Raw genomic sequence first — 23,505 nt, 5'->3', positions numbered from 1 at the left:
ATATGACAATGAAAAGGAAATAAATAATCTATTTCTCTGTCTCTCTCTAGTGGCATCGCTGTGCTACTCAATGGAAAGGGAACAGAGTCATCCCATGATTACGTCTGGCACCTCCTTTCACTGCGATACCCTGCTCTGCCGTCCCTACTCAGCCCAGACTCTCAAGTCCACTTCGAGTAGAAAGAGCTCCTGACATACACTAAGGTCCGTGTATCTTGAGACGGCACGTTTCTTAAGGCACATGCTCACTGTAATTCCCATGTCATTGATAATTGTCAGGGAACTGCATGGAGGTTTAGAAGTAAGCTATCATTAGTTCAAAAAATAATCACACTAATAAAGCCTTATGCTGCACTTTGAAGTTTACCTTGCACTGACTATACCTCTTCACATCAGAAAGCCTCTGCAGGATGGAGCCTCACTGAAAAGTCTGCTTGGAAAATTACTGAGCAGTGAGTCCTTCTGTTAATATCCTGTTAAAAACAAATGTTTTTAGACTAAAAAGCAAGCAGGCTCTGAATAGAGATCAAAGCCTTAGAAGTTTCTTTAAAAATCTTTTCAAGTAGTTGCAGTTCTGTAATCTGTTGTAACAACGAAGGCTATTCCAAAATATTTCCTAACTCATTAACAACATGAATCTGGCTTCCTCTTTACTATTAGTGATGTGCATTGACTCTCCCCAAACAATGAGCCAATTTAATGACTGATCCATTACTTTCTAACATAACAAGCCAATACAAAAAAATCCACTGAGAACCTGCAGAAGTTTAACAGTGGAGACAGAGCTACTGTCCCTCTTTTTCTGTCTTCCAGAAATGACTGTACTTCCAAGTGTCAGCAAAGTTTTTGAGGCCGTTTAACAATGACAAAAAGTTGGGACTTGATTCAAATTTATATATTGATGCGTATGTTCATCATTATAGAATGAACATCAAATGGAGATGTATCGTTGCTACTAAGGATACAGAGTCTGATACTGTTTATGGCTGCTCCATGTTTATGTATTACTATTACATTCACATCTCTCTACTTCCACCATTATTTCATCCATATATCCACCACTTCTTGTTGTTTCATGCTGTATTACACAACATACTTTTTTTTGACTTGAGAAGCAAAATTAGTGTGGAATTTTAACTGCAACTCTTAAAAACTTTATAGCTTAATGTAAGAACGGCACCGCCCAGAGGTTCAACCCAATTAAAAATAGCCTGAAGTTTTTTGCTTCCCGATACTACAATGAACTTAAAAGGAAAAAACCCTCCTCTTCTTGTCTGTACTGCTATTACTGGATTAAGTAGTACTATGCAATAGGAGGTTAATGGAGCCATCCTCATGATTAAGTTCAAGGGATTAATATTTCAGTTCAGTTGTTTTTTATTTAAACATTTTTTCCGAAGGTCATATTAATGCTGACTACTGCAAACTCAGGCAACTCTCTAATTACCCATCAAGTCTAAATGAACCATGCGGAAAATTTTATTTCAATGAAGTTCAGCAAGCATCCCACAATGCAAAAATTGACATATAAGGTAACTTCATAAAGCTAGATAAACAACACAAAGCCTGTCCCACTGCTGTGCAGAGTAGCTTGAATTCACGCCTGTTCAGGGGCACACCCAAAGTCCACTTAAGTCGACAAGAAGATTTTGATGGGTTTTGGATCTACAGTACCAGCAACAATATAAGCACAGGCCCAAACTAACCAGGTCAAAGGAAGGAACCACTGGCATAAAATGGCACGAAGTGCATACTCCTTCCCCAGCGGAGATCGGAAGGTAAACTGACTCACAAAGGACAAGTGCAAAAGTTTCAGAAGTTCAGGATTTTCAACTGTCTTGTCTTAGCAACTTAAGCAAACTGCAAAGCATGAAAGAGTCTAGGAAACAGGACCAGGTTGCTGCTTAAAATCCAAGTCTTCTTCAACAGACAGGTAGAAATAACAAATGACCACAGAGAAGGTCAGATGCCATTCTTGCATCCAGACCTGCCCACCTTTCTCTCTCTTTGCATACAACCTGCTCGGGGTTTCTGTTAAGCACCTGAGCTCCATGAAGAAGGGAAACCGCTGAAGGTGTTTTGCCCTCCTAATGCTTATTATGGGTGAAGGACTACCACCCTGATCGTGCTGCAGTCCAGCCAGCCAGCACAGATCCTGAGGTCAGCTCTTCTCAAGTGGAATCATTCAGTGAGCTATGGTGATAGAAAATATGCGTGTCATAGCGCTTGCGTGTTTAAGTCTGCACTGTGGTATGCTTTTCATCTTGCCATGCAGTTGGACATCTTAAAGTCCTCTTGAACAGATCTCTTAATGGTATTGCCAATAGCACAGTTGAGTTTTGTGGTCAGATCTTCCTGCTGCCAGGAAAAGGGATGTGCAAATTCCCTAGAAGCCAGCAGAGACAGGAAAATAAGGGATACTACAGCTTAAAACTACTTAGAGAATCAGTTCCTTTGGTATCCCCTTTCCTCACTGATCTCAGTGGGCCACAGCACATGGAGTCATGCTGGGGCCTCATTCAGATCTCAAGTCTACAGTAAGAGTGAGCTTTCCTACTGACATCAGTGTGTGCTGGATTTGGTGGCTGGCTTCTCTTTTTCTGAAGTTAATGCAGTTCATCGACGTTTAGTTCACCAGAGGGTCAAGCCTGAACTGAGATGAATCTCATGGAACTTCACTAAGTCCTTTGCTTTTTTTTTTTCCACTGAGAGACATGCCATCAAAATGTATAAGATGATCTCCTTAGAGCTCCAAATTGTTTAAAATCTTATTTCATTTATGTGTATCACTACTGGTAGCTTCTATCTTGGAAAAGTTTCCTACCATGCAAAACCTTATTTAAGAAAAATAATAATTGGCAGTAGAACAAAACCTCTTTCCATTATAAGAACTTATCTTTTTAATGGTCTATCAGTGTTTTATTATTACTTTGGTACTTGACATCTTCCAAAAGCATTAAAAGTTCTTGAGAGGTCTTACAACTTTACAGTGTATTCTCTGATGCCAATTCTGATCACAATCTAGTTGAAGATAAGTTTAATGAACACTAGAAAAATAAAGGCCTTTCATAAACGATCAGGTTATTTGAGGAAGCAAAAGAATACTGTAAAAACATTGGTTGCTTGGTTTAAAGCTCTATTTACAATATGTGTAGAATACACATTTTTGTTGAGGATAACAGAAGTTTATCTTGAATTTTGGGAGTATTCCAAATGATGGTAGACAAGTATCAGAAATGAATGAGATTATTAACTTGCAAAAAACCCTTTTAGAACAATGACTGTAAAATGTCATCTTTTCCCCATCTCATGAAAACGTATTTAGAACTATAGAAATACAGACAGGCATTAGATTTGAATAATTAAGTCATCTGCTACTCTATATAACAGCAAAAAGATTATTCTCAGTTAGTTACAGAAGTTATTCCTAAAAATTCCTTATCACTTATGTTATTTAAACTTTCTTACATATCAATTAGTTTGAAATAATAAGTCTTTAGGCTATTCATTAATTGCAGCACTGTAGACCGATCTGTATTTAAAATTATGCAATGAATATTAAGCCGAAGCACCAAGCTGACTTGGCTAACAAAAAAGGTTTCCTCAGCCCTTCGGATAAAGAAGGAAAGATAATGGGGGCACCGAATTCACAGGAGAACTCTTTCTCAGTTTACTATTCTGTCTTGTCACATGTTAACACAGACTACTGAAGCCACAAGCTGTTATCCACGTGTTTAATTTGCAGTGTTGCATTTTCACTGTATTCATTTTCTGATCGCATCGTATGACTGTTTTCAGACAAAAAAGAAAAGAACTCCGGTGATTATGCAAAGGAAGAACAGCAAGATATATAACCTGAAGGATAGCTGATTAAGAAGATTCTGCAACGGGATCATTTACAAATGCAAGGTAAATGTGGATGGGAAATTTAAATAGTTTAGTGACTCTTTTAGAAGATAGAGGGAGGCTGGTTGCAGAGGAACATCTGGTCTGTACATGAGGAGAAGACACAACTTTTAGTTTCTCTCTCTCCTGCTGTTACAGCTCTAGGCTCTCAAAGAAGGCTTCAATCCACTCTTTTAAGTCTAGCTGTCTTTGCAGAACAGATCTTAGGACAACTGAATTTCTCTTGTCTGGTCATATTTTGCTTCCCTGATACACTGAAACTACAATTTGGCATTTGTACCATTATCGGTGGTTCATGCTGGCATCTGTCAGAGGCACACAGCATGGACTGCCACATCAGTCGCAGCTGCTGGCTGCAGCCGCTGTCCTTCCTCTGCCGCAGCGATGATGGGAAGTGGGATTATTTCAAAAAGTGCAGCCGTTAATTGATAGGTGTTTTTTTCCAAATCCTCTATGCCTGTAGCATGAATGAGGAGTCAAAGATAACATTCAGCTGATTCAAACAGATTTGGGGAATGGTGTCTTCCTGCCATAGAGATTAGAAAGAAAGCAGCTGAAATGTTCTGTGTTGAAAAGCATGCCTGACAGAGGTGATCACACCTGAGAGTGATGATGCTTTAAAGTCAGACAAACCACAGCAGCTCGCTATCTGTCAGTCTTCTCTGCATGCCACACCAGCAGCTACAGAGCTGTTTCACCTTACTGTCTCCTGTATCCTATGCTTCATTGTACTTTTAAATAAGAAAAGGCAGAGCATTGGGCAGTCACCTTTCCGTATGTAACACAGCTCTTTTTATCCTCAGACAATAGTGGTTTACACTTCTGTGCACAAAAAGAGATATCCCCTTTAACATTCAGCCTAGCTACCATGAGATTTCATAATGTCAGTATCTTGCACTCGGTATGTGACTCTTACAAAAGACACTAAAAATGTTCTCTATTATATGCATGTTTATTCAAAAAGTGCTCCTACTAATATTAATAAACGATTATAGGAGGGAAATGAGGGTGAATACTGTGTCAATCCTCATGACAGGTCTGTGTGTTTGTGGATGCATATACTCACAAAACAGAGGAAAAAGGGAAGGCATCTGATTATTCTTAAGTATATCAAAATAGTGACTTCACTGGCATAATCACAGATTTTGTATAACGATTCACGTTACTGAAATATTAATACAGAAGACACAGTTTGTTCAGGGAGGACAGGTACAAAGAGGGTCTTTGGTAAGATATTTATCAAGGATCTTCATTTTTTTTCTGATCTCCAGCATATTGTAAGAGAGGGACCTGCTGAAAGCCTCTGGGTAATGACAGAATTGGACATGAAAATGGACACTGTCATGGTGGGCACCTATAACAGACGATCACACTAGGAAGATTGGGTGGTGAAGCTTACTTACTTTCCCAGAAAACTTTTCAAAAAGGAATACAGCAGGGCACGGAATACTTCAACTTCTTAGCAGGCACCATTCATATTTACAGTATGTTCTCTCTACTTAGTGGTGATTGGATGTGAAAACAGACACCTATTTCACACAAAAGATCAGGACCTGTGAGCGGGTTTATTGCTTTTTCACACTGTATCAATTCCTGCAGCAGCCAATAGAGAGGTTCTTGGCCTATGTAAAATCAAACATGGTTTATATCACTGACCTAAATCTGCTTATGAGGGAGTCACAAACATTAAAGGGCAGCTGATATTACAAGAAATTAACCCCAGTCTTAAAAAAAAAAAAAAATCACTTAAAAAATAAAAAAGCTAAGTAATAATTTAAAAAATTGAATTAATTTTCAACCAATTAGTATTTTGAAGTGGGAGCCGCAGTAGTGTCTGTCTGAATACAAATGGGAATGAAGGGTACTCCAGGCCAAGAGGAGATGTTAAGCCTGACATGGAATTGGGGAGAAGTTACTGCAGAATTTATTCCATTATGCCATGGAGAGCGTGAGACCCTGCTCAGAATTACAATGATTCCTCGAGAAAAAGACTGACAGTGAGTTATCGTTCCCAGGAGCTTCTACAATTTCCATGCTACTTAGCATTACAGGCTCGTATATCTATCATACCTCAACTTCAGCAGCATCCAAGCTATGTGGTATAAGGTGTATTACTAAAAGGACAGGGAAGGATTTAATTGCCACCAAGGCCATCAATCCTACCAGGAATACTGATTCCTGAAACCTGATCTCTGCTTTGAAAACTGAACCTGCAGAATTTTCAGCAGAAAGGAGCATTTTAAGAGTGGAAATACTACACTGAGCTCTCACTGACCTATATAACACCCTGCAGAATAAAACTGATCCAAACAGGCACTTCTAAATATACTAATAGAAATAACCTCAAGAAGGTCCACAGATAAGCTACTGTATATACTAACAGTTTCTAGAAATACTGACCTTCAGTATCAGCAGGTTGTGAAATAATTTGCCCTATGAGCTCCACACCATATGTTTTATTCAGGCATTAACACCTACTTTGTGAAAATAAAGCTGTCAGAATGTGAGCTACCACATGCAATACCATTCCCCCAGTAAATAAACATGGAGGCTGACACTGCACCGCACACAATTCTGGTTGTGTATAACAGCTATCAAAAGACTTACAAAAATCCAGGTTTAGAAAAAAATCCAGCTTGGTTCTAGACAAGACCTACATATGGCTGAAGCCCCACTGAAAAACTCTATCATGCACTTCAGTGTTCATTTGAACCACAGCTTAAAGGATGAAGGAAGTGTAGCAGTAGCTTTTAGGTCCTGCTTTTTAGAGCTCTCATGAGTCATCCCTACCTGGCCAAAACATCCTAGTGGAAAAGCCATTTCGTATGCAATAAAAAGAGCTGCATGTTCAGACCAGAATTCTAAGTCTACAGTCCCTCTTTCTGTCTCAAAAATTTTATCTTAGGTTTCTGCTGTTGATAAACATAGCTGTTAATTAAATGGAAGTTCCTCCTATAGATGACTAACATTTAGTCACTAATAGATTCGGACAGTTCCTGAATGAAGTTGTAAATTTAGGTCATTTCTCTAGATTTCCACACAGTCCTTAGAAGGATTATGTGCCTCTCCTGCATAGAAATATTCTCTAAGGTCATTAGTTTTGTTCAGCCCAAAGCCAGTGGTTTCTTACATGGGGGCAAAAGCTGAGACACTCCTTTTTGTCCTGCAGGAAAAATTGACTCTCCTTCTGTGCAACCTGCCTTCCTCCTATCCAGGTAAGTCACAGCATTCAAACCGTCTTGCCCTCTGGATGCAGCAGTGAGAGCTTAGGACAGAAAGGGGTTGAAGACAAGAAAGTTTTCTCCCATCATTCTTATATTTGCTCTGGAGTGAGGTAAACCTTAGGGCGATGGATTGCTTCACCCCAGTTTGGAGCTCCCTGCGTACCTGGTGCTAATCCATTCTGTTTCCCAATTTTCACGCACAGGTAGGGTACACTGCATGGTAATTCCACCCTGCGTAGCTTCTCCTAATTCCCTTTACATGGGCTATAAGGCCGAAGTCCTGAGAGCAGGATGAAGCAAAGGAAAGAATAACTCCAGTGGTATCATAAGTGGTTACATGACGCCACAGGAGGTTCTTGTCTGAGGTCTGATTTCTGTCTAACTGTGCAGGAGCAATTGGATTTGCCCAGATCCCCACTGTCCTCCCAAGATATCTTAATTTGACCCAGGCAGGTGATATGAGGTTGGCCTCATAATGTTTAAAATTTAAGTGATGTATGATGAGAACAGAGTTAAAACAAGATTTTCTAGTTTTTTAAATGTTCACTGAGTTGTCTCAAGGCAGCTCAGCTCTATTCCTATTCTCCTGCTTTTCAGGAAAGGAAGACAGAACATCCCTCAGGAAGAGAAATCAATATTCTTGTGACACTTAGTCAGAAACAACAAAGAAATCCTAGTTCCCTAGTGAGCAATTGCCAATTTAGTTTTGCCATCTTCAGTAAGTCACTCTTTTGAATACTGTCAAGGTGCCAACACATTCATTATGGGTTCTGCTTTCTTTTGTCACAACTACTTTGCTCAGGAAATGTACACTTTTAGTTGCCTTGCCTGTGTCCAAGAGGAAAACAACATTCATGAAATCAAGACCCCACCTAGCAGTTTTAATCTCTAACCTTACCACAATGAGAGAACTAAACAATATTTAAGGTTGTTTTATTTTTAAATAACACATTATTGTGTTATTTTTAACAAGTGTTTGAAAAACGATCACTTATTTTGCAACAATAAAAAACATTTAAATAAACCATAAGCATGCAATGATATGTATAGCTACATAAAGAATATGTTGGTGTCCATGTTGGCAGAGACAGGTGATTCACAGCAAAAAAGCCTGACAGATGAAGTTATAGTCACACTTTATAAATCAGACTTACTTAGCATTTGCCTTTCAGTAAAGTATAGAAGCCAATCTGTATTGTGCAAGGCACAGATCAAACGTACTGAGTTGGTTCCTTCTTTCTTGCTAGTACATGTCCATAGAAGTATACATGGTAAGTATTTAAAAAAAAACCCAACAAACAAAAAACCCTAGACGGGCTGATAAAACAACCCCGAGGGAAAGCACAAGGAACCACCACACTGCTGCTGGCCAGGGAGCAGAACAGCGCTGACAGCAAACCTTCACCACCGCTGAAGGTGCATCGCTGCCAACACCGGTGCCAGCACCACACAGACTGGCAGAGAAATAGTCCCCAAAACTGAGCCTTGGTTGTCATTAGGAAGGACTGTGAATTACAGAACAACTGTTAAGACCTTGTGCGGGGTGGTGAAAAGCCACAGAAGGACGTTCCATAGCTGCAGCTCTCTTGAGAAGGCTCCTTTTACTCCTGCACACGTGTGTGAGTTGAGCCCGAGGACACTGAAAAGCAAACACTGCCTGCCTGGCAATTAACCAAAATCCTTCGCATCCAGGTAACTGCAGCAGAAAGGCAGGTTTTGTTACCAAATACGAGTCCTCACTGAGAAGCCGTGGTGGTTCTCTCTCAAAGACAAGCAAAGCATATCAAAGCATTCCAGAAGATAGCAGTAGAAGGTGAAATATTAAAAAAAAATACAAAGCAAGCAGGATTCACTGGTTCAGTGACAAAAGTGTGTGGCTTATTGCTACCCCCTTGACAGTGAAAGCTCAGGACCTCCTGGCATGACTGTATATACAGGAGGTTTCAGGAAGTTTGCTTATACATAATCATGTCCCTGATAGCAGAGATATACCTGAAATAATACTTCATTCTATCAGCATGTTCTAATCATCAGCCCTTCCATAAAGCAATGAAAAAACCTCTTTTACTTTAATCTACTTTCATCTTTCTTCCAGGCTTTGCCTGCCTTTCCCCAGTTGTCTTCTGTTCCCTTCCTCCTCCCTGAAAAACTCACTCTATTACCTCTAAATCTTCCCCTTTAGGCTTCACTAATCCTGTTTTAGTGACTCACATTCACAAATTCTTTCTCTTTGTCCCCCAATTTTTCCTCCTGCTCTGATGCCCTGGTTAATCCTTTCTTTATCCCATATTCTGGTGTCCCAGATGACAAATCCTTAATTTATCTGCTTGGTAGATTTAATCTTCAGAGGTACCCAGAATTCCTACCTTCAACCCCTTTCCCCATCTCCTACCTCTACATTCAGATGCTCTCGATTCCTACCCCCACATCCTCCCCCCGCATCAATCTTCTTTACCTCTTCAGAGAGACATTTCATAGTGCCTGGTTTTCTGATCTGAGAGTACTGCAGCTACTGTGAGCAGAGAACAGAGGATATTCTGATGACCCAAAGGGCTGTGGAAAGAAAGCTTGTATAATCATGCTGTTACACACAGCCCCTGACCGCTGCACTGAGGTGGGGCAAAAGCAGCAATAAATAAAACAGGCAGGGAGACAATGGGGTGGGGTATGATTTGAAGAAGCCACAAATTGCTTTCACGGTATAAAAAGGATGTAATGGTCAGTGGCAGCATATGTTATGCAACTAGCAGATAATAAGCAGGGCTATAACTGCTCAAAGATTTCAGAAGAACCACCAGGCAGTAAATTGTGGACACTCCTGACTTAGTTTTGACATGTAAAATGAAAACAACATTAGCATTACTAGACAAAAAGGGGAATGTTTCACTCACTTTCACTATAGTCTCATATTCCATTTCTACTTCTGTTTTTCCTCTACTTCTTGTTCTTCTATGCTCTTTAAAACAAAACCAAGGATCATTTTAATTTGATGTGATTAACAATTACTCTAAGCTGAAATGATATAATTCTGTGCATTACAGTAAAATAACATCTCTTTAATCTATGCACTTAATGAAAAACAAAAGATTACTTCATGCTTCTGTGTGCCGGCTCATTAATATTTGACTAGGTACATGTTAGTCAGAGAAACCAGTCTATTTATCACAACCTGTCACTCCATACTAAAAGAGGACAATATTTCAACTGTGTTACGTGGGAGATGCGGGTTTAGTTGAAGTTGCAGCTTACACACATCACAAGAAGTGTCACTTTTTCTTCTGGGAGGGGGAAAGAAGCATGTCTCTGAAGGAAAAAATGAGCATCAGCCATGCCACCTGAAGTATGAGCTTGAAGAAATACCTCTGGCCATTGCAGCAGGAAGGCCTCTGACTGCTGCCATGCCTAATGCCATGAACTCAGTACAGTTTGGATGGAAAACCTTCAAGGACATCGCAAGGGTGGTGCTGCTCCTTCACCAGACAGCCTATTCCCTCCGGGGCAGTCTTGCACGAGCGCCTGAGCAGGACAAGGTGTGGGACACGCTGCTGTTGGAGTTGTTACTACTGTTCACTCGCCTTCGTCCTGAGTCGGTGTTTATCTCTGGAGCTGAATCTTCTGTTTGACAGTTCAAAAGAGCAGCAGGATGATCAGACTGTCCCATCTACCTTAGAAGACTCTGCTGTGCTGTGGGCAGCTACACGCTGCTCAGAGCTGACTCACTGGGATAGCCGTGGTTCATCACGGACCACTCTGAGCACCCTGAAGTTAAACTCTTTCTCTTGAAGAGGTCTAAGGTCTGGATCAAAGAAGTCCTGAAGGTAATCCAGCAGCAACCAAAAAGACCCAAGTGTTTTAGTTTGTGCTATAGAAGATGGCTATAAAATTACCCCCAGGAACTGAAAAAATGGGTGACTTTTTGGCTCTTGCTAAATGCAGTCTTTAAACAACATTGCCATGCCATTTTCAAGTGGCTGCAGTGTGTTTCATTCTCTGTTGTGTCAAATTATTGTGGTAACTGTCTTGTTTTATTCTAAAATAAGTGTTATTTCAGTATGAGGTGATTTACTGCTTCATATGGAGAGTAATTGCATGAGCATATTTCTGAACTTGGTTCTGTTTGTAGAAGTTAAATCACAGCTCTTTTGTGATACAGTTGGTGCCACTAAAATCTTGACACTTCCCACATCATATACTTTATACTCTACCACGTATTCAAGACAGTATTGTATTTACACTGTCCAGGAGCCAGAGCTGTCATGGCATCCAATATAATATGGTGATATTAGGTGAGAGTCAGCCATGCAATAATTGCATGCAAGTTCACTGAGGTAAACTGTATTTTATCTTAGCTATCAAGTTTGTTACAAATAAAATTAAAAATCAAAACCTTTAAAAAGAAGTAGAAACAGACAATAGCACAAAATACTTTCTCATTTAATTTTTAAAGATTAGCTTAATAACTGAAGTAGTACTTTTAAAATTTGTGACAAAATATTTCCTCTCAAAGCATTTTCTTAAACTGAATATAATTTTTGAGCCAATTCCTTGGTAATGGGGGAAGAAGCAGAACAATAGGTTTGAGCACTGTGTCCTCATTTTACTTTCATGCAGATTCATAAATGCCTTCTAATTGAGTCACAATGGCAGGCAAAAAAATACAATCAGCTAACAACGTGGCTGGATTTGATTGAAATTCTGTGTAAGGAAAATTATGCCACCTTCTTATATTGTGTTGCAACAAATGAATGAAACCATTTTATTTATTTTATCCTTGAACTCTCTCTCACCTTGGTAGCAGCGGGCTGCAAAGCTACTGCATTAACACTGACACAAATGGTGTTATAAGATACACGTTGGGTATAAGATGGTCAGGAAATGGGTGCCAGTGATTGTGGTAGCTTGCACCATTTTGACATGCAAAAGGAATCTAAACTATTAGCTGAGGAAGCAGAAGGTGACAGTTTGTAGCAGAAAAAATGTAGCAGCAAGAAGGTGAAATGTAAAGTGAAAAAAGAAAGCTACTTTGTTTTGCATAGTTCCTTATCACTTCTCCTGATGCACTTCATTTTTCTGTCCCTTTGATCTATATACTTCACTGGTTTTGTGCTCCCACTGACAGACAAATCAGATAAAGTGCCTTACTTAAAATTGGCAATCCTTACAAAATTACATGTATGTTTGCAGCACACAAACATTTTGTTACTGTGGATGTTGGCCTAGTTACTTCAGTGAGGCTTGTAACTACTGAAGGCAGGTTAAGATTTGATTAGAAATTCCCTTAAAACCAGTCCTGGAAAACATTACTAAGCATCCTCTTGCTAAATTCCTTAGTTTGTGCAACTTTATTACTTTTCCTTACATTTGGCACCATTTTTAGGCAGCCTCCCTGTGAAAGGACACATCTTGGTTTGTGAAAATGTGTGTCTACTTAGCATGCAGGTGACTGCAGGTATATATTGGCTAGTGCTCACACGCCAGGATTTGGGTGTGCAAAGCAGGCACACATTTGGCAATATGCAGATTTTACCTACCTGGAGGATGAACATCAGGCTCAAAATAAGTAAACATTTCAAAAAAAGCAACATCCAGAAATGATAACAAGCACCCCTCTACTTAATCAGACTGAGGATTTTCCCTTTGATTATTTATCAAAACACAGTCCACTGAAAGCAACAGAGATATCTGGATAGCATGGATTCCACAGTGACTGGAAATGATACGGTTACATGATACAACTACTCAGCTGTAAGTGGGGTACACACCACTCAAACCCTGTATTGTTTAGAGAGCTTTTAACAATATGGTCTGTGCACTTGCACCATTAGGATCCTCCCGACCCAAATGACGCTAGTGTAGCAGACATATATCATACATTTTGCACACATATTTACCACAGGAGTGCTCACTAGTTTTGGAGCTCCAGGCATTGTCTTGCAGCGTAAGGAAGAGAAAGTCAGAGAGAAACACAGGGATTAAAACAAACACCAAATTTCAAGGTCTTTTCTGTTCTGATGGTTGTGACTGTAGTTGTCATAATTACCTGGTCTTTAAAATCCCCAAGCAACTTCTTGATTCTAGGGTGAGAAGGATCTTTCTGTACGTACAGACATTGCATTAAGCAGCTTTTTGTGAAATCTCTAATGCATAGATAATACAATACAGAAAATACGTGTACTTTCCCAAATCATAACTGAACAGCCAAATATCTATTGCTTTTATTAGTGCTGAGACATTTTAGAGAAGACACACATGGGAACTAGACTGCAGAGGAACACTAATGACGGGGGGAAGTGTTAAAACACTGTCTGCTATGCAAAGTCAATGTCTACATAATGCTGGCTTCCCAGCAGTCTTCTGAAGACACCAGACATCAGAAAGTCCAGAAATCAATCCAGTGCAAGTTCAAGCTTTTAAAATATTGAAGCTGAATATATTCTGGTTTATCTGATGATCCTGAATGTGCCCTCACCACTTGTGCAAAGGGCCACAAAAAAGGCTGCATTTTGTATTTCTGGTTTCTAAGTTGTTGTGAAAAACTGTGTTATGTTCTCATTTATTGTGACATTACCATAAAGAACTATTTCCACAATTAGTCCAGGTTTATATTCTTGCTAGTGCGTAGGAATGTGGCACAGAATCTTGTCATTCACCACAATAAATTGTGCTGACCTAACACCTCCAATCAAATGTTGCTAATATGACTTTTCTTTACAAATACAGTGATTTTTTCTTAAAAATACAGTGAAGAAAAGTGTATTGTATCAGGGAAAAGAAAAAGGGAATACTGTTTATCCACAAGAGTTGCCTCACAGCACATCATTTAGTTCTCTTAATAATTCATACCTCTCTCAGTTACTCAGCAACTTACATGTGTTGCTGTTGGCTCTGCTTTTGGCATACACTTACAGTGTTTTCCGAGACCACAGCAGCACAAAATCACTATGTTAAAGAAAGAAGAAAAGATTTTAAAAAGCAGTTTGAGGGGAAATGGAAAACTTTTACGCAATGGTACAACGCAAGTGACTTAAGATTTTTAGAAATGAAACTTTCTAGCTCCTCCTGCTTCTGTATTATATTGCTCTTATCAAGGGTTCAGCTAGCCAAAAGATACCTCTTCACTGGTGGCAATTAGGGGGACATATCTCTGCTGAAACTCTGGCCACCTGACTAAGAAGCAAGCAGTGCTCACTGGCAACTAAACTGGGGGAAAAAAACAAGCCATCTGGAAAACAGTATATGCTGTCCATTAGTTAATCAATGGACCAAGAAAAAGTTTCTTGGTCTTTATGGAAGAAGCTCTGGCCTAAATTTCTAAGCCATGACTCCTTTTCAAAATCTGCTTCCATCTGTGTTGTGTGTTTTAGAGTTCATCTTGAAAATAACGTGCCAGATATGTTTTACATAAGAGCGTTCTTTATATATGTATCTGCAAACAGAAGACTGAATAGCAAAACCAAGCAAAAAAGGAAAAGAAAGGATAAAGGGCATACTTTCCCATGGGTGTAATCTACAGCAAGGTTGCACAAACAGACACTTAGGACAAAGTCTAGCTCATGGCAACACAGAAACAGTACGAAAAACATTTAAGGTAGCAACTTGGATTCGTATTTTGAAAGCTGTGTAATCTTGTTATATTCTCATCTTCCTTGGACCAGAAGAGATCCCTATCACAATAACAATCCACATGTAGGTTTGCTTACTAACCGATCCGAGGCTGACTGTGAAGTAGACAGATGGAGGAAGAAACTCAAGAGGAAGAGAATGGTCCTGGCTTTGATCTCGCTCAGTGAACAGTAAAACCAATTCAGATTAATTCTACTGCATGCCAGTGAAAATCACTGGTTTAACAACAGTTAAACCCATCACTATGCAATTTCATCCTTAAGTTACACATACACAACCCAACTGCAGCAAGAATAGTCTTCATATGCACTCCTATTTCTCCTCCTGCTCAAGAAAAAAACATTTCCATTTCTGCTTCCTATTGATTATTTCCATTATAACATTTTTAAAAAATCAACGACTATTCTACAACAGGTCCATAAATGCCAGAAGATTAAGTCAGAATATACATTTTTCAGCTCAACTCCCCCCACCTCACCAGCAAAACTCCCAAACCTCAATACAAGGTCCAGGCAGAGTATCACTGAAATTCTGTAGGTACAAAACATTTTATCTATCACCTTTACTGTATGTAGAATAACATCTATTAGCTTGCAAGCTAGATAAAGATCAAGAGAATGGAATTTCTTTCTCATAAACGTATTTCCATTAATGTGATGAATGTTAGATACAAAAAGTCCAATCTGGGACTCTTTTATCCAGAGTTTGTGTTGCTCTGGTCAAGCATGATGAGTTAGTTAATGCACTGCGTTAATGAGGCTGATGAGATTCTGTGAAGGTCTCAGTGGATGACTTGAACTGAAAGTCTCAAAGACTGACTCACTGAGGACGTGGGCTTGCTCCACTGAAGTCAGTCTGAATTTTGCTACTGATATCAGTCAGAGTACACGAAAAGTTCGCTCCCCACTCCATGGATGGATTTGGCAAATCGCCTTAGTCTGAGAGGTAGTCAGACAACCCCTGTGAATCAACTACTCATCACAAAGAAGTCAAAATCACTTCAAAAATGGAAAGAATGCTAAGGGAGACAGTATTGCTATAGCTAATCCACAACAGCAGGTTGGGGAGGGATTATTTTAGGGTTCATTAGGAGTTATGAAAGAATGCATTCCAGTCTGGTCAATGAAAGGGAATGAAAGAATCAAAAAGACTTAGATTACCATTGGGAGTGGGCTAAAAGAGAAAGGGAACACAGAAGCATATTGTATTTTTACTAGGCAGAATGGTTTTTTGTTATCATTCAGTAAGCACTAAAATAACTAAGAATTCTTTCACTGGCTATGGTGACATGGCCACCAAGAGCCTACTACCTGCTTTCTTACACGATAATGGAGCTTTTTAAGCTGTTCCATAATGGTCCTATTACTGTAAAGCTGAATTCTTGTCAGAGTACCAAGGTTCCTATCCAGAAAACAATCAGTGTTCACAAAACCTGTTATATCATAGGAGAATACAAAGCTGTCAAAGACTTTATGCAAGAATCTACATTACTGAGGGCACTTTTCCTCTCATAAAGACTAGATCACACATTCAAATAGTCCTTTGATAAAGATTAAGTATCTCAATATTTCATGTTAAGCGATGCTGAATTCTCACTCATCCTTTAAAACTCAAGTGTTACAAAGATGTATATATATGTCTAAGAACTTAACAAGGACTGGGAAGCACCTCTGTTCTCTGAGGTGAACCACAAAACTAGGAGAAATCAGCTTAGCTCCAGCTTAAAAGTAGCTTTCTGTCTGCACAATGGATAATTTTAACATAAGGTATATAGTACCCAAAACTGGAACTACTTGTCTGATGCCTAGTTAAGCATCAGCTAACCTAGTTATTTCTGTAAGAACACAGCCTGCAGCATTATTCTGCAATAGCTCGGTCTTCCCTCTGTCCTTATAGTAAACAGGTCAAAGAGAGTAAAGCCCGAAAGCTTTTCAGTGAAACACACTCGTTGCCCCAATTTAGCAACTGTACCACATTATTTGATTGTCATAAAGTGTTAATACATTGATTTTTAAAGTATTTTCAGGGGATGTAAAGGATCAAGTGCTCTGATCTTGACGGTGAGTCAGAAATTGCTTTTCCATAAATGATACTAAAATTTGAAAAATTGCAAATTAAAGAAAATTCTTCTCCTACCCCAAAATGTCATTCTAAATCACACCAGTACATATTCAAAGTGATACCAATAACATCTCTGAAGTGATTATGAGCAAATGCCAGTGAAATTGAGATGAGCATCAGGCAAATGGACATCTCATTGATTCAATGTCTCATACAAGTGAAATAGTTTAGTCGTCTTAACTGACAAACCGATTTCCTTCGCAACTTTCAGTAAGTCATTTCACTGCTAAGCTCTCGACTCTCCCATCTGCAAAACTGTATGAAATATAAGTTATTAGTTCAAATTTTAATACTATTAGAATCTGAAAGCAATAGCATAGTCTTGTCTTACAGAGCTAGCATGATAACTTAGGCAATTTTAAGTCCTTCTCTATGTTAAATATAGCAGATTGCACAGCCTTCCCTGCAGTAAAAGGAGATTTATTTCCTACAAATGTTCAAAATGCAAATCCTTTTCCTAATGAAGTGTCAGATAAAAGGATCTTTTACACAAACACCAAATCAAGAAAACGTCATCTCCCAGAATTTCATTAAACATTAAATGATTGTGAAATAAACAAATGAAAATGTTGTTTTTTGACAAATTGTTATTAGTTCCATTTATTTTGTAAGATGCAATACATATGCCAATTAGTTCTTCAAATGACTATATGGGGGAAGTCCCTTCTGTCCCAATGCTTCATACTCTATGGTAAGCTCATTTGTTTGTGTCTAAGAACAGATTTTCAGCTTAATTTTTTTCTGAAACCAAAGTTAGCCTCAGACAGATAACGTAGCTACTGCTAATAAACTCAAGATGCCTTAATATCAATTTGCTCAATGGTAAATCCTACTTATTTTGAACTAATTTAGTACAGCAGTACCTGTTCAAGATCAATTCACAGCAGACTATTTCCTATTTATTTCTAATTAAAATCATGGATTTCCTGTTCCAAACAGCATATAACCCTGAAAAATTAGCTACAAACCCGGTGTGTTATTGACTCAGCTGGTGGACTATGTCTAGACTTACCACCTAATTCTGAGGTTGATAAAAACAGCTACTCTAAGCAATGACAAAACGGCCAAAGTGAGGTCAGGTGATGAGGGATTTGTCTTCTCAACATTATGAAGTGCAGAATGGCTTAACTGTGTTTTTTATGTCCAGCCTGAGGAGCCAAGAGCACAGGAGGCTGGAACTCTTTCTTGGCACATTAAATTTGAGGACCACCCAGCCTTTCTGTCTCAATTCCAGCCCTTTCCGGCCTTGAAAAGAATAATAGTCTAGTTGTGTGCCAAGGAGATATCTGCAGGTGGCGTCTGGGTTTGACCTCATCCACCCACTTTTTTTGTCGGGTCTATACAAAAATATTTTTCAACTGATTGTGCTGGGTAGATACAGGCCAATTCTTTCACTTCTGGAACACAGTTATGTCAGAAAAGTACACAAGCATGGGAACAGCTAAGAAAAATGGATGTATTGGAGCAGCCCTGAATTAGGGAAGATTCCACCCAATGCTTTCAGTACATTACTCCTGAGAATTCATGTTCCTGAGATTTGAGCTGAACTGCAGAGTTACCAGGGAAGCAGTACCCATTGGGCTCCATCATGATACCAAACTTCCAGAGGCTAAGGAGAAGGGCAATACAGTCACTGTCTCTTTTCACTAAACCTCATAAACTGAAAGACCATGCAATTACAGGAAGAGTGTGCATTGCTTTTGCTTACTAGTAAATCAACTTATTTTTCTTCTCCAAAAATCTTTGCCTCATTCCGACTGCAAAAGGCTAAGACCTGCTTAGGCTTATCTTAGGGTGATCTAATCAATCACAGCAGCTTGAACCGCATTTCAACAAAGAAGTCTGAGTTTAGGATGCTATGCCAAAGTGATGTACAAAGGTAAAAACCTCCTAGGAAGCAACCCTGCAGACTTCAGAACAGGCGTGTCTTCAGAACATTGGCAAATCTGGTGCCAACAAATGCTTCTATTTTGCACGAAGTCCAGCAAATCCTTGGTGAGACAGAAATATGTCTCACTTAAAGCCTCCTCTAACACTTTTATTTTATGTGCCCAGATAAGCTAGTTGCCTAAGCATTGTACATGTGGATAATTTTAGAGTTTAAACTCCAAACAGTAAACGTTATGAAAGATAACAGTAACAAATGTCAGTCTGGAAGATTCCTGATTCTCAAAAGCTACAGTGATGCTTATCTCAGAGCAATAACGTTCAGAGACAATTATAAGATCCAGACCAAAACTGTACCAATTGTAGGCCTGCAGGTAAAATTCTCAAACCAGAAATAAGTAGAAGAACTCTTTATTCACCAGGTTAAGACTGTGATGACTGATGTTAGGCCACCACTACATTTTAAAATGTTGCATTGTGTCTTACAAGACTTACAAGGCAAACAAAAACCCTCAATGCTTTATAAAGCAAGGCCTGAAAATGTACAGCTTCAAAAGAAACTCAATTTTAGAAGTGTCCAACTTTGTTACTAGCATTTTCTTTGACACCCTAAAAATACTTATTCAAATAGCAACCCCAGTGTATCTCTTATTAATTTCTTAGTTGTTGGATTTTTTTTTTTTAAAAACAGTGCTTGGAGATATTAATCACATGGCAAAAAAATACAATAGATGTATAATTAATGTAATCATGTTCAATGTATATTCACTAGTTTTAATAAGAAAGAAGTACTTCAAGTTGTCTTTCATAATACAAGTGTTGAATTCTTGCTCAAACATTTATATAATTCATTTGGCTGAAAACTGTGTTCAGGAAGCAACTGGGGCAGGGACTGTCTTTTTTTGTGAGAGGCCCATGCAGAACCAAGCATTTGAGGGTCTCCATTCCCACACTGAGCTACTGCAAATTCACAAACACTATCATTTCTTCAAGAGATGGAGTCCTACTCTATCTACAAAATTATAAGGAGGTTAAAGAACTCTCATCGTATTTCAAATTAACTCAGGCTTCAGATTTTTTCAGAAAGAGGGCTTCAATTCAAATTTATGGCTAACTTAAATTGGTGTATCTAAAGCAGATAGTATCCCTAGCAATCCTCCTTTTCTCTCCTGAAGATTACGCCATTCTTACAGGCATGGTTGAGCAAATTCTGTATGTTTGCTAGTTGCTGCAGCTTAAATTAATTAAGTGCATTAATGTAATCGGCTGCCAACTGGAATTTACATTGACAGGCAGGACCACAAATAAGGAAGAAAGTTGGGGGTTACTTATCTCACCCAGCCAACTGCAGGGACAGGTAGGGCAGAAAGCTGAGGTCGGTGTTGGGGGCAGCTGACTCAGCATACAGTTCTCAAAGCGATCAAAGAACGAGAACCTACACATTGCCTGGGAAGTCTGATCAAACAGCAACGTTTTGGTTCCCTTCAACCTAATTTATTCGAGGACTTCAACACGCCCAACGAGCCAATAAAACCAGCAGTGCTGATACTCTTACGAAAGGGAATTGTGAAGTGACAGTGGGCAATTACCTGCCCACTGTAGACCTCTGAAGCTGTTTAAATGACAACTGTCCCAGGGCTCTGAGGAGCTGCCTCAGCTGGGGTCAGTTTTGAGGCTGCTCAACAGCACTAACCACTGATGAAACGCAGAAGTAATGGGAAGCGCTATGAATGCAAGCAAATATTTGCAATAGCACTTATTTGTGTTTCGTATTTAAAAATGCAATCAAATTAATAATAATAAAATGAATAATGCTATGTGTTGATATTTAGAAGATGAAATGTACTTTTGTTGTTTAGAGGACTAAACAGTTCACGTTCTTTGAAAACTTGAAACAGTCCTTCATTTATCTTCATCCTGTTTTCCAACATAACTTATTTATTTACAGTATGTCACGAGAGAAACCTAATTTCTAAGGACATTTTCCAATTAACTTTCTTAATTAAAAGGAAAAGTTAGACTCAATTGATCTGTAAATAGTATTGTCTAAAACCACAAAATTCACTGATCCTGGGAAATGATTGAGAATACACCTACACAAGTACGATCAGAAATGTTCCCCATCTTCAATCTCCAGGTGTTACAGATATTGTCTGGCATTCTGAATGTCTGCTCATTTTTGCCTGATTTGGAAACAATTTCATTTGCTCCCAAAGTCTCTAACATTATTAGGGAATTATTGTTCCCTTTGGTTTCTGTTAGACAGTGCTATAAGCAAGCACTTACATGGAAGTACACACTTAAAACTATTGGCTTTAATGAGTTTTAAGTTCTGCTCTGAATATGAATCTGTAACAAGAGTCTCTGCAGGGATCCAACTTCATGAATTTGTGCTAGAATCCAGTAATATCCTAGGAAATGTCTGCTGCTGTACTGCTTCCAACATCTGCCATTCAGAATGAGATCTTGAGAAATCAATGTAAGATTTCACAATTTCAGGAGGGAGCACGATTTCATCTTGGGTTCAATGAAATCCTTAATGAAGTTAGTAGAAGTCTTTCAAATTATATCTTTGAAATTAAAGATATATAAAGATATATAAAGATATATTAAAGATATATAAAGATATATAAAGACTCATGAATAGGAACCTAGAGATCACATTGCTGTGTCTGACTTGGTGATCAATTGGAAACAGACTAATCCAACTGAGTAGTTCACAAGTACTGGAAAAAGATTTAAATCCAACAACGTGAAAAAAGATGATTGCAAACCACTTAAAAGCACTAAACTTGCTTATTTCCCTAGCGCATTTATACCAAGTGAATAATCACACTCTTTGTGGATGCGAGGATATTTCACATCTAAAAATAACTTATGCTGTACCCTGACTGCAAATCTAGATATACCCAAGGCAGCCTGTAGTCGCAGGTCAATTTATAATACTTATGTGAAATAAAAAAGAAAATTGGCTTAAAGCGAAATCAAACGTTACACTTTTCACATATCCACCGTGGTCATATGCTATGAGTTACTGTAAACTTTCTCTCAGACACAGGCATTTAGACGAAGGTACTTTTTAACAGTTTCAGTACTAAACCAGATTTTTTTCCTGTCTGTTGAAAAAGTGATCTTCAGTGGACAATAACAACTTTAAATTATGAGAATGTGTGTTATAAATCAACATTTGCTACTTCTCCTTTTGTAATGCCAGTTGACTTTCAGCAAGACAAATTCTCATCCTCAGACACATACAGGTGAGTCAACTGAACGTAACACAACTTCTTACACCCTCACCTAAATGTTGGCCTGAGACATTCTTTATTGTGGGCACAAACATATGGCTAACTCCTGCCCACATCCTGACTGTCTTACAACAGCCTCACAGAACTTTTAAGCAGCAGTTTTCTTTGCTTTAGTCCTAGAGAAACAGAAATAAATGTGGTTCGACACATTTACTGGGCGAGTAGTTTCTATGTTCCCATAAAATGCTTTCAGATATGATAATAATAATACTCATCATCATCATCATCATCATCATCTGGAAACTCCAATAGGCCCTAGCCGTAACTGGAGAAACCACGTAACTCCGAATTTTGAAGACAATTAGTTCACAGTATGTGAGCACACATTTTAAATTAGCATGTTTGTGTGCAGACAACAGCATTGTATTCTCATTTTGTAGCGGCGTTTTTAACCGCATGAGTCATAACGCGAGGAAGGCAGGCTGAGGAAACCTGATGGCTTCCACGCTTCACAGTGTTTCCTTCGTTTAAGAAGAAACATGCTTCTTCTGTTCAGGACAATGCAGAGTGAACTTCTTTGCTGTAGGTTTGGCATATGTTAAATCCGTTTTGTAGATAGCACGAAACCTTAAAATCCATAAATCTGCCTTTCCCCATTCTTTGTTTTCCATACAAGGGAAACTCTGACTTCATTGTTAATGCAGTCAACTAGGAAAACTTGAGTAGACCACAAAACTCCTTTGTAGGATTAGTGGTTTCAGAACAGGACTGGGAACCATCAGAACTGGATTCTAATTTTGTCATCCAGACATGTCACTCTGAAAGATGCTTAAGCCAAAGATTTCAAACGTTGACACCTAAAGTAAGGCAGCAAAACGCCAAGTTAACTATGCGCTCCAGCAAAGCCTTTAATACATGAAAAATGCTGTACTGTTTTGAGTTGGAAACAACACAGGGAAGTTTTATTATACATTGTTTTCCTTTTGGAATTTTCCCTTTAGATTTCGGACCCACAGATTTAAAACTCATGGCCAAATTTGTCTTGATAGTGTCATTTCTATTTGCTGGATTAAGCTTCAGAGACTTTTAAAAACTGAGTGCTTCAAAAGCTACGTTTCCTTGGATAGTATCTGGAATCTCTCTTTTTAGCAGGAATTGACCATAATGAAGCATTTTTGCTTTTGTTTGGTGTCTTCCACCTCGTTTATACCTACTCTGAATTTCAGTGAATTTTCAGTCATCCACTGAACTGCCAGTAAAGTAATTCCTGATTTGAAACTAAATGTAGCTACCACTGACAAACAGCAGACTACCAAACTGCTAGCAGTGGTCATAAGATTTCCTAAAATCAAGAAACCTTACTTTTGGATTTTCCCTTGAAGTATTCTTGTGATTGCAGGTAAACCTCCTGTAGTCTCTGCTCAGTGGACCAATCCTGTTACCAAGGTCACCTTTGCAGAGTTATATTTGCATCCAGCTGACGTTGATTCATGTTGCCA

At 38.8% G+C, this 23,505-nt stretch overlaps 1 protein-coding gene across 4 annotated transcripts in view; it reads right to left on the bottom strand.

Moving 5' to 3' along the window:
• The window catches only part of PLCB1 (phospholipase C beta 1), a 406,198-nt gene that overhangs the window by 13,685 nt on the left and 369,008 nt on the right, over positions 1-23,505 (bottom strand). For 2 of the 4 annotated variants that reach the window (XM_074817195.1, XM_074817196.1), the window contains exon 32: positions 10,022-10,086. The exons of the other annotated variants lie outside the window; for them this stretch is intronic. In XM_074817195.1, coding sequence (XP_074673296.1) covers positions 10,048-10,086 — 39 coding nt within the window. In that variant the 3' untranslated portion in view covers positions 10,022-10,047. The remainder of the gene's footprint in view (positions 1-10,021; positions 10,087-23,505) is intronic. 4 annotated transcript variants of the gene reach the window in all.

The sequence above is a fragment of the Strix aluco genome, chromosome 3 (genome assembly GCF_031877795.1).
Source record: "Strix aluco isolate bStrAlu1 chromosome 3, bStrAlu1.hap1, whole genome shotgun sequence".
Lineage (NCBI taxonomy): Eukaryota > Metazoa > Chordata > Aves > Strigiformes > Strigidae > Strix > Strix aluco.
The sequence above is the reverse complement of the archived record's forward strand: the minus strand, read 5'-3'. Positions and strand labels throughout refer to the sequence as shown.